This window comes from Oryza sativa, chromosome 9 (genome assembly GCF_034140825.1).
Source record: "Oryza sativa Japonica Group chromosome 9, ASM3414082v1".
Taxonomy (NCBI): domain Eukaryota; kingdom Viridiplantae; phylum Streptophyta; class Magnoliopsida; order Poales; family Poaceae; genus Oryza; species Oryza sativa.
This window is the reverse complement of record NC_089043.1, coordinates 8,096,316-8,111,309: the sequence shown is the minus strand read 5'-3', so window position 1 is coordinate 8,111,309 and position 14,994 is coordinate 8,096,316. Positions and strand designations below refer to the sequence as shown.

General features: G+C 41.3%; 2 protein-coding genes across 5 annotated transcripts; both read left to right on the top strand.

Annotated features, from left to right (window-relative positions):
• The first annotated feature begins 489 nt into the window (after window positions 1-489).
• LOC4346507 (serine/threonine-protein phosphatase 2A 65 kDa regulatory subunit A beta isoform) lies at window positions 490-6,838 on the top strand. Of its 2 annotated transcripts, none has more exons than XM_015756619.3 (13): window positions 490-602; window positions 1,655-2,071; window positions 2,433-2,679; window positions 3,162-3,274; window positions 3,444-3,523; window positions 3,684-3,825; window positions 3,912-3,992; window positions 4,135-4,239; window positions 4,621-4,803; window positions 5,306-5,398; window positions 6,089-6,228; window positions 6,309-6,375; window positions 6,485-6,838. In XM_015756619.3, exons 2-13 carry the CDS (start codon window positions 1,679-1,681, stop codon window positions 6,590-6,592), a joined length of 1,752 nt encoding a protein of 583 aa, XP_015612105.1. In that variant the 5' UTR covers window positions 490-602; window positions 1,655-1,678; the 3' UTR covers window positions 6,593-6,838. The 2 variants fall into 2 exon arrangements, with proteins under 2 accessions (XP_015612105.1, XP_015612104.1); XM_015756618.3 differs by having other exon boundaries at window positions 6,473-6,838.
• Window positions 6,839-9,929: 3,091 nt separating this feature from the next.
• Window positions 9,930-13,859, top strand: LOC4346506 (protein RDM16). Of its 3 annotated transcripts, none has more exons than XM_015756642.3 (7): window positions 9,930-10,628; window positions 11,253-11,321; window positions 11,401-11,522; window positions 11,604-12,002; window positions 12,094-12,288; window positions 12,379-12,539; window positions 12,614-13,859. In XM_015756642.3, exons 4-7 carry the CDS (start codon window positions 11,691-11,693, stop codon window positions 13,473-13,475), a joined length of 1,530 nt encoding a protein of 509 aa, XP_015612128.1. In that variant the 5' UTR covers window positions 9,930-10,628; window positions 11,253-11,321; window positions 11,401-11,522; window positions 11,604-11,690; the 3' UTR covers window positions 13,476-13,859. The 3 variants fall into 3 exon arrangements, with proteins under 3 accessions (XP_015612128.1, XP_015612127.1, XP_025876204.1); XM_015756641.3 differs by having other exon boundaries at window positions 11,396-11,522; XM_026020419.2 differs by having other exon boundaries at window positions 11,253-11,522.
• Window positions 13,860-14,994: the final 1,135 nt, after the last annotated feature.

Genomic DNA, 14,994 nt, shown 5'->3' with positions numbered 1-14,994 from the left:
TGATTAAATTTGTTTTCATTTATATAATTAGTTTGCTCTATTTAAGCTTTTTAAAAATTGCTAAAAATTTGAGAATAACTTTTCCTACTTCGTATTATATTATTTTTAGCTAATGGAATTAATGGAAAATTAATTATATATTTTTTATCTTTTTTATCAAAGGTTACTGCAATTTTATTTCATTATTATTATTATTATTATTATTATTATTATTATTATTATTATTATTATTATTATTCCTTTATATTTTTTTCCCATCTGTATAAATGATTAAAATTACCTTTACCCGTTGCAACGCACGGGCACAGTAAAAAACAAAATCACTCTGGACAAGGTCCGGCACGGCCCGGCCCGGCCCATTGCTATCTTCCGTTCCACCCGCTCCCGTTGAGCTCAATTATCTCTCTCCGATCCCCTTCCTTCCGCATCCATCACCCCCACCACTACATCACCCATCCCCATCCATCTCTCCCCCCTCCCTTTCCTCCTAAACTTCAGCGGCGACACCCCTCGCGAGCCGCTCCTCCTCATCCTCCTCCGCCGCCGCCGCCGCGTCCCCTCGGTGCCCCCCTCTCCGCCGGCCGCCGATCCGGCCCCGCGAGGTGAGGATCCGCCCGTCGCTCGCCTTCCCCTTCGCTCCCCGCGCGTTAGATCTGCGCCGCCGACCCCACCTCGACTGGCCCGCGGCGCCCCCGATCGGCACCCCCACCGTCGAGGATGAGGCGCGGGGGTTAGGTTTCCGGTGGCCGCCGTGCGGTGCGCGGTTCGCGGCTGCTTTTTTTTTTGGGTTAATTTATGTTGCCGTGTGGTTCATCTGCTTTAGATCTGCGCCATTTTGGTTGGGGGGAAACGTTGGTTTTGACGCGGTTGGTACGAATCCTGCGTGTTCTCCTTCGGGGCTGTGATTTTGGGGGCGGATTGGGAGGGCTTATTATTTGCCGTATGTGTGGGTGCTTCTAGTGGGATGTTACGTTTGTGCGTTGGTGGTGGTGGTATTGGTCTCTTGTGGTTCGATTTGGTTCTTCTGTTACCCTGATGTGATGAATCACTCGCCGCACATCAAATTTATTCTTCTGCGTTGCTATTTTGTGGTTCAATTTGTGCCTGGAAAGGTTGCAATTTGTGGTTTTGAAAATGTGCCTGGAAAGGTGAAAAATTATGTTAACGATATACCATAAAAAGCTGAGAGGGTGGTCCTTGATCTAATTCGAATTAAGTTGTCTGAGCTTCATTCACCAGCTGAAATTCTTCTGTTTTAGGTATCTTGTTTTTAGATCTGTTGACGACACAAGGATCTCTTTTCTTCCATTGTGCTTGATATGTCTGAGAATGTTTAGATGAGATTGTTTTCTGACTTTTCTCCGGAAACCATGTGTAGATAATAGACGACATCTCTGTTTTACATCTAATGAGAGTCAACAAATATTGTATTTGGGCAAGTCGTATATTGTATGCTTGGTTTGATTGAACCATATATTAATTAGTGATATAGTTTAGGCTTGATTTTGTGAGTTATATGCGTGGTTCACTCTTGACCTTTTAGATTTACATGGATTTGTTTCTCTAATGGAACCGTGCCTAAGATGAGAAATATATGATTATAGGTTTTGCTAGATTCCAATGACCATAGAGCACTAATCTTCTTTCTTTACAGTTGTAGGAATCCTTGATAAGGCTGATGGCTTCGATGGATGAGCCTCTTTATCCCATCGCTATACTGATAGATGAGCTCAAAAACGAAGATATTCAATTGCGTCTGAACTCCATTAGGAGGCTCTCCACAATTGCACGAGCACTTGGAGAAGAAAGAACCCGGAAGGAGTTAATTCCTTTTCTCAGTGAAAATAATGACGATGAAGATGAGGTGCTTCTTGCTATGGCTGAAGAATTGGGCGTGTTCATTCCTTACGTTGGGGGTGTAGAACATGCTCATGTTTTGCTACCACCATTGGAGACATTGTGTACAGTGGAGGAAACCTGTGTCCGAGACAAGGCAGTTGAATCTCTGTGCCGTATTGGAGCACAGATGAAGGAAAGTGACATTGTAGACTGGTTCGTTCCAGTAGTAAAGGTAAGAAGTTTATTAATATTTAATTGTTTTTTTTCTGTAGAGTTGCCAGATTTATCAGTTCGCTGCCAACTTCACTATGTAGGTTTCTTGTTACTTTGGCATACAATTGTGTGATATTTGTGTTTGTTTCTTGCCTGTCAATTGCAATTTTGTTATATATTGTTGATTGTTCTCCATAGAAGCTATTTTAACACATTGCAATTGTTGACTGGAAACAGTGCCACAATGGCATTAGTTATCATGCTTTCATTTTCCTTTTCCTTAGTCCATTCCATCTAGCACCACTAATGAATACTTTATGGACAGACTATTTTACACTACATCGTGTTGTATTCAGCTAACCATGCATTACTCTTTTCAGAGGCTAGCAGCTGGTGAGTGGTTTACAGCTCGAGTATCGTCTTGTGGACTTTTCCATATAGCATATCCAAGTGCTCCTGATCAATTGAAGGCAGAATTGAGGACCATTTATGGTCAGCTATGCCAAGATGACATGCCTATGGTCCGAAGGGCAGCTGCATCAAATCTTGGAAAGTTTGCAGCCACAGTTGAACAGAACTATCTAAAGACAGAAGTCATGTCGATATTTGATGATCTAACCCAAGATGGTACCATGCACCTCTCACATAATATTTTGTGCTATTTCATACTTCTTTACATTCATGACATAATAGTCTTTAATAATCCTATTAGTAACTAATAAAAAACTGTACCCATTTACTGCATTGCTGATTCTAATTCTGTTGAATTTACCACTCCCAGTTCATTTGCTGCTTCAGTTTTGTACCAAGAACTAGCATAAAGAGCTATTTGTATGCATCCATTATTCAATTTGTACAACTGTTTATGCTAGTCCAATGTTAGTCCATTAGTGCCTGAAGATAACAAATATCAACACAAACTCTCAGAAATCATAGTACTAGCCTTTCAATGGAATTCTGTCATGGAGCAAATAGTGCATGATTGAGCCAGTTGGGACAATTCTGTCATGGAGCAAATAGTGCATGATTGAGCCAGTTGGGACATTTACTATACATGTTCTGCAGCCTAAATAATGCATCTAACAATATTGCTGGCCTTTTATTACCAGATCAAGATTCCGTACGCTTGTTGGCAGTTGAAGGCTGTGCTGCTCTTGGGAAATTGTTGGAACCACAAGATTGTGTAGCACATATCCTTCCAGTTATTGTCAATTTCTCCCAGGTAAATTACACCCCTACTTGGTACCTCAGTGTCATCTACTTGATATCACATATAATATTTATTTGCAGACATTCATTAGTTGCTAGAGGTTCCTGATGCTCCGAGTTGCTTCTGTTGTATGTGTTACCATAATTATGACATCTTTTACTCTCTGTAACTCATTAAATAGGACAAATCATGGCGAGTTCGTTATATGGTTGCCAATCAATTGTATGAGCTCTGCGAGGCAGTTGGTCCTGAACATTCTAGGTATTATGCGCCTTATGTCCTAAATCTTTTCTGTCAAAACCAATCATAAATACTTTGGTCCTTAAATGGTGCAAGTTATTATTTATTTCTTATCTAAATACATAATTTTGTAATCTGATTCCAATATTCATCTATGGTATGTTCATGTGTTTGGTAATAGGGAGCAGTTGGTGCCGGCATATGTTCGTCTCCTTCGTGACAATGAGGCGGAAGTGCGGATAGCGGCTGCAGGGAAAGTTACTAAGTTCTGTAGGATTTTAAGTCCTCAGCTTGCAATTCAGCATATTCTTCCTTGTGTCAAGGTGGGCCAACGCTTAACCAAATATTATTAACTGGTTTTCTGCTGCTGTTTATTCCCAGCAAACTAACTTGCCAACTGCATCTGCAGGAATTGTCATCAGATTCATCTCAGCATGTTCGTTCAGCTTTGGCTTCAGTTATTATGGGAATGGCCCCGGTCTTGGGAAAGGTCACAAGCAAAATATCTTCATAAAATTTTACTTGAAATAATTCAAATTATTTGTTTGCAACAGCTTTACTGTTCAGTTGTTTACTACCATTGCTTCACGATTGTTGGAAACCTGACTTGCTTTGTTTCTGGCATTCTGTAGGAGGCTACAATCGAACAACTTCTTCCTATTTTCCTTTCTTTGCTCAAGGATGAATTTCCTGATGTTCGGCTCAATATAATCAGCAAGCTCGATCAAGTTAATCAGGTGATGTTCATGTTTTTTTCTTATTGAAATGAATTTATCTTATCTTTTGTGATGTTCATGCTGTTTTTATTAGCGTGAAGTCTAATTTACTCCACCTCAACAATTATTTTAGTCTAGAAATCAACCCTCAACTATGACACCAGACATTTTATACACACTTCGACTATCAAAACTGGCTAGAATACCCCTCAAGGGCAAACCTGGTTATTTTTTTAAAGGATTCTCACTCTCTACCAGCCTAACCTTGAGGTATTGACTACCTGCAGTGTTTAGAAAACATCAGTCCCACAGCTCAATATAACATTTCAATTTTGCTTCCCTAATGACTGATAAATTCCTTGGTCATAGAAAATTCATTACTGAGTCCTTTTGATCTTTCAGGTTATTGGAATTGATTTGCTGTCACAATCACTGTTACCGGCGATCGTAGAACTTGCAGAGGATAGGCACTGGAGGGTTCGGCTTGCAATAATTGAGTACATTCCTTTATTGGCTAGTCAATTAGGCGTTGGATTTTTCGATGACAAGCTGGGGGCACTTTGCATGCAATGGTTGGAAGATAAGGTATTTACCAGGCTGTCATTCTAAGTCTCTCGATCATCTATATATTGTGCACAAAGGCACTCTAATATTATCAACATACGTGAGTGTAGCAACTGTTTTTTGCAAGCAAATGACCTGAATTCACTTCTATTGTGGCACCAGCAGTCCAGCACAATACAGCCTGAAAGACTAACATTCAGACATGTCCAATATTTTTTCTCAAACTATTAACAGAAAATTTGGGCACACCGATATTTTTCGCTACTAACGAAAAATGCTGTGACAATTATGGTAGTTGCAAACGTCAGTAGGCACACATTTGAATATCTCCGACATTTATGACTTACTAAAATAGGTTTGTCATTGTTCTGAAAGACAAGTTTTGTTATTGTTCATTTAGTTCATAGAAACTATATCATGCTTTTGTGTTCAGTGATTATATAGTTTTTTTTTAATGCAGAATGGACAAGTGGTATTTATAACCTGCTATTTAAGATGTTTTTAACTGGATCTTTAATTTTAGGTCTTCTCAATCAGAGATGCTGCTGCAAACAACTTGAAGCGCCTAGCTGAGGAGTTTGGTCCAGAATGGGCGATGCAGCATATAATCCCTCAGGTTATTTATAAAATATTTGAACCCTAGTCAGTATTTGCATTTGTGAAATCCTTAAGCAAGCTGACTTTTTTGTAATGTAGCTCTACTGGAAGTCTGGAACTCAACTGTATTATTATCATTTTTTTGTATTGTTATCTTATGTTTATTGCATGTGAACTAGAAAAGCATGTCTAAATTTTATAGAGCTTCACATTGAAGCTTATCTAGTGTTGCAATGCCACTGATATCTCAAGTTAACCCCTCTGGTTTTTATATAATGTCTGAACCATAGTGTATTTGCATCTATGAAATCCTTATCGCAACAAGCAAGCCACCTGATTCTTTTTTTTTTAATGTAGCCTAGTGGAAGCCAGTTTGTCGTTGTTATTTCATGGAAGGTAGAAAATCATGTCTAAATATTTAGAGGTCAACTATGAAACTAATCTACTGTGGGCGTGTTGACTGATGATAAATCTAATGCAATGGTGCTGATAACATATTGTCAAGTTAATGTGGTTTGTTAATTTAAGGTTAACTTGTTGGTTCAGAAAGTACAGGATAATCTGTTCAAACAAAGCTTGTTATTCCAAAGTTTACTTTTGCTTGAGTCTAGTTCTGTCCAAATTAATACAGTGAAGTACTGCATATATATGCTTGTTGTAATAGCTTGTAATTTCTAGTCTTGTTAACTTAACATGTTTCATTTTCTAGGTGCTGGAGAAGATAAACAACCCGCATTATCTCTACCGCATGACCATCCTGCAAGCTATTTCATTGCTGGCCCCTGTCATGGGTGCCGAAATCACTTGTCAACAGCTGCTCCCTGTTGTGATTAATTCCTCAAAGGACAGGTGAAAAATTTGTAATTTGTAAATGTATAGTTTACCCATCTGATCAAGGCCTTATTAACAAATATTTTTCTAAATTTCAGAGTGCCAAACATCAAATTCAATGTTGCGAAGGTTCTGCAGGCACTTATACCGATCCTTGATCAATCTGTGAGTTGCAGTATTTTTTTTGCCTTGATTCCTTTCTTCGTAATGCTATAGGACATTTACAGGTTATTGGGGTATATTATGAATACTTACTTTGTAGGTTGTGGAGAAGAACGTGAAACCATGCCTCGTTGAACTCAGTGAGGACCCTGATGTGGATGTAAGATACTATGCAAACCAGGCCCTTCAGGCATGCGATCAAATCATGATGTCAAGCTAACTGTCTTCCTGTCCAGTATTTAGAACTTGATTCTCTTAGTCCAAATTTTGGAATATTTGTAATTTGCACTTTAGTTTGAAGAGTTCCTTTCTAGCCCCAGTAACAGACCAAACACTTCCCAAGATGATAATGTATGGCTCCGACCCCTCGTTCTCTGTGTTTGATGTTGATGATGTTGTAATTGAGCAAGATCGGACACATTATTATGTTTGTTTACATGGTAGTTTTGGGCCTTGGTTTCTGTGATTTTAATGGATGCCAACACTGCAATGTGATTTTTGACTGTAGCTATTGGTAACGGTGTAGTACTTGCATCGTACGAGTTGGCTCTTGATGTGGACACCGATATGTTGATATCTAGAAGATCAAATTGGCTTTATTAAATTTAACATTAAATATATTTTGATACCATGTTTTCTACTCCTTCTGTTTTATAATGTAAGACTTTCTAGCATTGTCTACATTCATATAGATATTAAAGAATCTAGACACAAAATGAAGGGAGTATGAACTTTATCAAAGTTAAAATTTGACTTAGAAAAAAAAGGTAAAACGTCTTTGATATGAATGAAGTTCTAATATAAAATGGAGGGGGTACTGCCTGGTTCGTTCTTCATTCCAACTCTGTGGAGTCCTTGCGTGAATGGCCTGTTCTTAATAGTCTGATGGTCTTTTGTCGTGCACCTGTCGTCTATGGATTCAAGTGTCGGCTTATAGTTACTCGTTGAATCAAGCTAGTAGTACTCCAGCTGAATGGTCTGCATCAAAGGGTACCCATACGGGGGCAAACATGACAAAATTGGAGGCGGGGCAGATGTATCCAAGTCATAACTGAATACAAGTATATGGGGGCATATTAATTTCTTTTCTATACAGAAAGAAAACAAAATGTGGAATCAAAATAGTGTAAGTACGTGTGCTACCTTATAGATGATCATAAATATGTGAAGAACACTACAATATTGGGTCATCATTTTTGCAGGTAGATCAGTTGCGCATAGGATTTCTCTTGAAAAACATCTAGCTAAAATAAATTCTGATGACTAATGCAACATGTCTAACCATTTTTTAGCTTTCTGGCTAAAGAGTGTAAATTTGAATAGGCCACTAAGCCAGCTAGTGGCGCCGTTGAATCCGGACGACGGTAACGTTTTCTGATGATTAACTAATTTTTATAGGTATTGATGGCTATCTGTAGTGAAGACAATAGCAGCAGAGATTGGGGATCGGGCGGCGTGGCCGATCACATTATATATGCTTAAGCAAGCATTGGAACCGACAAAGTGGCAAAGAGTGACAAACTCAATAGTTTTTTTTTTTTTTGCCTAGTATTGATATATAATTTCTTAACCAAGGATAGCATTTAATCTTTTTACCAACATAAAATGCATTTTTATTCATACAATTTGATTATATAATATTTATACTATATAATTATTAATTTCCTAGTATTTTCACTTATAGTTTTGGACATCAATAACGCACACGATTTTGCCAATTTTTATTTCTAATTTCCCAAAAAAATGGTTACTCTTGGATTCAAATTTATTCTGCAAAGATTATCATGCCATATTTAAATTTCTCCCCATTCTATCCTCATACATCCTCCCCTCAACCATTTCTCACATTCTACCATCAACAATCATTTCCTCTCAACCAGGAGTAATAAATCATTTAATGCATTGCATGTTTTTTTCCTTGAACATTAATCCTTGCTTCTAAGAGAAACCTAGAATAACAATCTCTTAAGAAAGGTGATAGTAGCAATAAAATTATTGAAAATATAATGTTAATTGTCAAAAACTTCATTTTGCTATTACAAACGAAGGGACTACCTTACCTTAGGCTGCGTTCGGCTCCTTGGCACGGAAAACGGAGCAACGATTAGCACGTGATTAATTAAGTATTTGTTATTTTTTATTTAAAAATGGATTAATATTTTTTAAAGCAACTTTCGTAAAGATTTTTTTTTCAAAAAACGCACCGTTTAGCAGTTTGAAAAGCGTGCGCGCGAAAAACGGGTGAGGGAAGGTGGGAACCTTTGGTATTGAACACAGCCTTAATCAGTTCCCAACATGATTATATTTTGAGACTTCAAAATCTTGTTTGAGATGCTTCTAACTAGCTTCTATCTAGACGATATCATGCAACTTGAAGGTATTTAAATATGATTTTTGATACACGTAGCAATTTAATTATGGTCATTATGATGAATTTTGCTACAGGACATCCAAAAAACATGTAATTAGCCGGGGGACACTGTAATAACACGTTTATGCTACAGGGCACTGTAAAAAGGTGGTAATTAGTTGTTGGACATTCACGATATTATTTTATTATACTTGGAGGAATTAAAGAGAGAAACAGATATGAAAATACAGTTTTACCCTTCGAACCCAATAAAGTCTCACTCCCACTCTAGGACCTACATGTCAAGGAATATTTCTTTTCTTTTATTTTTCTTTTTCTCTCTCCTTCTCTACCCCTTCCCTTCTTCCTGCTTTCTTCTTCCGGTTTTCGAAAGTTAGCATTATATTTTCAATAATTTTATTGCTACTATCACCTTTCTTAAGAGATTGTTATTCTAGGTTTCTCTTAAAAGCAAAGATTAAGGTTCATGAAAAAAATGCAATGCGTTAAATGATTTACTCCTGGTTGAGAGGAAATGATTGTTGATAGTAGAATGTGAGAAATGGTTGAGAGGGGAGGATGTTTGAGGGTAGAACGGAAAGAAATTTAAATATGGCATGATAATCTTTGTGGAATAAATTTGAATCCAAGAGTAACCATTTTTTTAGGATATTAGAAATAAAAAAAATGGTAAAATCGTGTGAATTATCGATGTCCAAAACTATAAGTGGAAAAACTGGAACATTAATAATTATATGGTATAAATGTTATATAATCAAATTGTATGAATAAAAATGCCTTTTATGTTGGTAATCCAAAAGATTAAATGCTATCCTTGGTTAAGAAATTATAGTCAATAAATACAGCAAAAGAAATAGAAATTATCGAGTCTGTCACTCTTTGTCAGTTCTAAAGCCTGCTTAGAGCATGTATAATAGCAGACTATAAACAAGCTATAAACACATATTAAGAAGTTAGAAGAAGAGAGAGATGAGCAGCGGGCTATAGCTACAGCATGAGCATGGATTTTAAGACATATTGTGTGTATGATAGGTGAGACCAGATATTAATAGTGTAGTATATATTTATCGGTAACTATTATATAAATTGACTATTAAATTGATTACAGATGATTTGGAATAGTTAGCTGTAATCTTAAACTTGCTCTTAAGCATATGTAAAGTGATCGGCCACGCCCGCAGATCCCAATCTCGCTGGGCTTTTCGCCCCTCCCAATCTCCCATAGTAGCCACCTCGACGCAAACCCTAATCCCATCGTCTCCGCCTCTCCCTCTCCCTCCTCCCCGCCTCCATGGATCGCGACCGCTCCTCCCGCCGCCCCCGCGACGACGACGACCGCCACCACCGCTCCCGCGACGACCACCACCGCCGCCGCCACGACGCCGACGACGACCACCGCCGCCACAAGCGCGGCGGCGGCGGCGACGACGACGACGACCGCCGCCGCCGCCGCCACCACCGCGACGACGAGGAGGAGAGCCGCTCCCGCCGCCACGGCCACCATCGCGACGGCGGGCGGCGGTCCCTCTCCCCGTCGGAGTCCCCCCCGCCGCCCGCCGCGAAGCGGGAGCGGTCGTCGAGCCGCGCTCCCAGGGACTCCGTGGAGCGCCGGGACTCGGCCGACCGAGAGGCACCGCCGCCTTCTTCGCGGAAGCGGAAGGGCCACGAGGGTGGTGGCAACGAGTCCGACCCGGAAGGGGGGAAGCGGGCGAGGGCTTCCGTGGAGCCGCCTCCGCCGAAGGAGGAGAGGCCGAGGCGGGAGCGACGGAGGTTTGAGGACGCCGATGCGAATGGGAAGCATGGCGATGAGAGGGGTAAGGGTGATAAGGATAACTCAAACCATGGCGCTGTAAATGGAGATTCCCGGAGTGGTCTGGTGCCCAATGTAAGTGTTGCTACTGTCTCCATATTTTTCTTTTCTAGTGATGAAGTCAAGAATTATCTAAGAAATGATTGCTTTATTTTGTTTTGGATAACTTATTAACTGGATAGATTACATCTTAGTCACATTTCTGTAGTTTATATGGTATTATGTTGGTGAATAATCTGCCAATTCTTTAGTAAATATATGGGAGTGAAGGGTTTTTATCAGGAGTCCAGGAGGGTTAGTTCTGTTCTTACGAAATGTTTCTGTTGATAGATTGATCGTTAGTGCTTTTGTCCAATTTGTTCAAGTTGCACAATACTTTCAAGGGATAAGCTTGTATTGTTGGTTGACATGAGCGATACTACTGGTTACTAGGTGGATTTTTAGCCTTGATTAAGAGAGTAATGCAGCTATGGCAATACTGCCTCCTGCTTTATTAGGAAAACTTGATCCAACATTAGGAGCCAACTAGCCATTAGATCTTTTCCTTGCATTGATGATGAACTTTGGAAGTACCTGTTCAGTGTCTCTGCTGATTTACTGATAAGAACATGCTCAATTGTTTCAGTATTGTTTGAGATGTATAAGAAGTTAATATCCTTCCTGTATATTCTCATTGGATGCACCTTCTGTGTTTTTCAGGCTGGTGCTCAGCAACCGCTCAATGCTGCACCTGTTGTGGTGCCATCATCTGTTCCTATGCCTTCAAAGGTATCTTCGATTACTACCACCAATGAAAATGAGGGAGTTAGTATTAGATCTGATGAGGTTACTGGAAAATCTAGTACAGATGGAAGTACAAGTTCAGCCGCTGGCAAAAGTAGTAATCTATCTCTTGATGCTTTAGCCAAAGCTAAAAAAGCATTGCAACTGAAGAAGGAACTATCAGAAAAACTCAAGAAGCTACCTGTGGTAAGAAATCACAGTTGTTGGTAGTCCCTTGCTTCTATATTTCTATTTTACCTTTCTAACTTATTGTGTTTTTTGGCACAGCTTAATAATAAACTTGGTGTTACTAGTACTGATACACAAATTCCTAAGAAAGAAACACAGCCTGTTTCTAGCTCTGGTGCATCTGAAATGGCTGTGGGTGCAGCTCTTACTGAGAAGATGGCAGCTACAGCAGGTGCAGTTGGTATTCCAGGCCTTGCTAACATTCCCAATTTGGATGCTGTGAAGCGAGCACAGGAACTTGCTGCTAAGATGGGATTCAGACAGGATCCACAATTTGCGCCTCTCATCAATTTGTTTCCTGGTACATCCTCTGAACTAACTGTGCCTCAAAAACCTGCGAAGGCACCTGTTCTCCGTCTTGATGCTCAGGGTAGGGAAATTGATGAACATGGGAATGTTATCAACATGACCAAGCCAACCAATTTGAGCACTCTAAAAGTAAATCTCTTATTTTACTAGCATGAATACTATGAAATGTTATCAGTAACTCTTCTGTGCAATGACTGTCACTTTTGGTTATACCTTGTAGGTTAACATAAATAAGCAAAAGAAGGAAGCTTTCCAAATAATCAAACCAGACTTGGATTCCCTTGCAAAATCAAGTGCACACTTTGATGAAAGGATGGGCATCAACCAAAACAAGCTCCTCCGCCCTAGAAGGCCTGGATTTCAGTTTATTGAGGAGGGAAAACTTTCAAGGCAAGCTGAGCTGCAGAGAATTAAGGTCTGTAAGGATCAACTTTTAAGATTAGTTTTCAAAATGTATTTACTTATCATATTTCCTTTTACTTACCCTAATAATTTGACCTTCTAGAATCAATTTGGTGAAGCACAAGCTAAAGAACTTAAAGTAAAACAAGCTCAACTTGCAAAGGCAAAGGCAGAAGTAGTCATGAACCCGAACTTGATTGAAGTTGCTCCTGGGAGGCCTCCAAAGCAAAAGCAGAAGGAAGAGATTCCTGAAATTGAGCCATGGTTTGCTGCTACACCCTTTATCTAATTTTATATTCCATCATTAAAATATAACTACTAATGTATGCTCTTTACAGGGATGCAAAAATTTTACCTTCTACAACATACGACGATTTCTCCATGGAGAAGGTTAATATGGAAAAAATCACTATATATGTAGAGCATCCAGAGCCACTGGAGCCACCAGCTGAGCCTGCACCACCACCGCCTCAGCCACTTAAGCTGACTAAGAAGGAGCAGAAGAAACTCAGAACACAAAGGCGCCTTGCTAAAGAGAAAGACAGGCAAGAAATGATCAGGCAAGGCCTCTTGGAGCCACCAAAGCCCAAGGTCAAGATGAGCAATCTTATGAAAGTACTAGGAGCTGAAGCTACACAGGATCCAACACGTATGGAGTTGGAAATACGGACTGCTGCTGCAGAGCGTGAGCAGGCTCATGTAGATCGCAACATTGCTCGCAAGCTCACTCCATCAGAGCGCCGTGAAAAGAAAGAGAGGAAGCTTTTTGAAGATCCTAACACATTGGAGACTATAGTTTGTGTGTACAGAATCAGAGACCTGTCACATCCGCAGACACGTTTTAAGGTGGATGTAAATGCACAAGAGAACCGTCTTACTGGTGCTGCAGTCATTGCGGATGGGATCAGTGTTGTTGTCGTTGAAGGAGGGAAGAAGTCAATCAAAAGGTACAATAAGCTGATGCTGAACCGTATTGACTGGGCTGCTGCGGTTGATGATGATGATGATGCTGATGAGGAATCAGACAAGCCTGTGAATAGCTGTGCATTGGTCTGGCAGGGGAGTGTGGCAAAACCCTGCTTTACCAGGTTCAGTGTACACAATTGCCGTAGTGAGGCTGCTGCCAAGAAGGTGTTTGCAGATGCTTCAGTTCCACACTACTGGGACCTGGCTGTCAATTTCTCAGAAGATTCATCTTGAGCTGAGCTTCTGTTCAGAACATGGAGGCGCCTGCTGTTGAAACCCCTGCCTAGGGATTACGATGTTCAATTCTCATGCAGTAAGTGATGAGTAGTAGCTAATTTCTCACCGTGGGTAAGTGTCCTCTTCAAGTTACGTACAAGCCTTATTACTTGCTCTGGAAGCATTTGTGGACTGAGTAATACTTCGTACTGTCATGAACATACCCTTGTAAGGGACTGCTGATCTTTTCGTTGCGGGATTTACTCATGTGAGCTAGAAACTGAATGCATGGAGGAACTGTTGAAATTTTTGCAGTATAAGCTTCCAACTATATCTGGACTGCTCAGGCCTTGAATATTGTTATGGGAATTGTGTTAATGAAAGTATGTATGCATTTTCGTAGGGTTGCAGTGCTCTTGAGACGGATTTCATATTTTCATTTCAATCCAACAATATTTGACCGATTTTTTCCATGATTGGAAATGTTAGTAGTTGCACGTTTCAGTTTGCAACTGCTGCTCCGGATGTTTATCCATACTCGATTCGGCATCTAATTTAGAATTAAAACAACATATTCTGAATTTATTTTACCAATGAGGCGGCCAGAATTTTGAAGTTTGACATATCCAAAGTAGTGTAAAACCAAACTTGTGGCATTTCTGTTTTGTGAATTATATAAGAAGAAAGATTCTCGAGGTTTTTACCTGTGTGCCATTAAAAAAGATGACCCCTGTCTCTGTGCCACTAAAAAGTTCGAGCCTCCCTCTATGCCATCGTCGAACTTTATCGTGTCTGTCCTCCACACCATTCCGTCCGTTTTTGATCCTAACGGTGAGTAACGGCGCAGCCAAATGACGCTCTTGCCCTTAGCCATGTTTCATCTAGCCAAATGGCGCTGCGGCATCATCATCAGCATCCGCCGCCGCCGCCTGAGCTGCAGCTCCTCCCGGCATCCACCACGGCGCCGTTGGCCGCCGCGTTTTTGTCCAACTCCACCGGTTCCTCCTCCCACGAGCAACACGTGACGACGCTGCGACGACGACGGGGCGGCGCCGCGACGACGACGACGGGGCGGCGCTGCGCGACGACGACGACGGGGTGGTGCTGCGCGACGACGACAACAGCGGCGGCGCTGCGACGATGGCGGCGACGGCGGCGTTGCGATGACGACGATGATGGGAGCAGCGCTGCGACGACGATGACGAGGCGTTCCTCCGCATGCCCCCTCCTCCTCCTCTCCGCCTCGACCTCGCCGCTGTCCTTCCGCCGCGGGCCCAGCTCCGCGTCTCTCAGCGCCGCGAGCGCCGCCGCCGCCTCGTCGAATGCCTCCTTCCCTCCGCCTACGCCGCCGGCCATCACGGCCGTCGCCTCCTCGGGCGCCGCCGCCACGGGGGTCGACTTGGCCATGGGGTTAGCTGCTGGTGGTGGTCGCGGTCGGCCGTCGTGAGGATCGAAGGGCATGGACGGAGAGAGGGGAATCGAGGGAGGAGAGAGAGAGAGAGAGAGCGACTGAAAGTGAAAGGGCAATAGTGACATT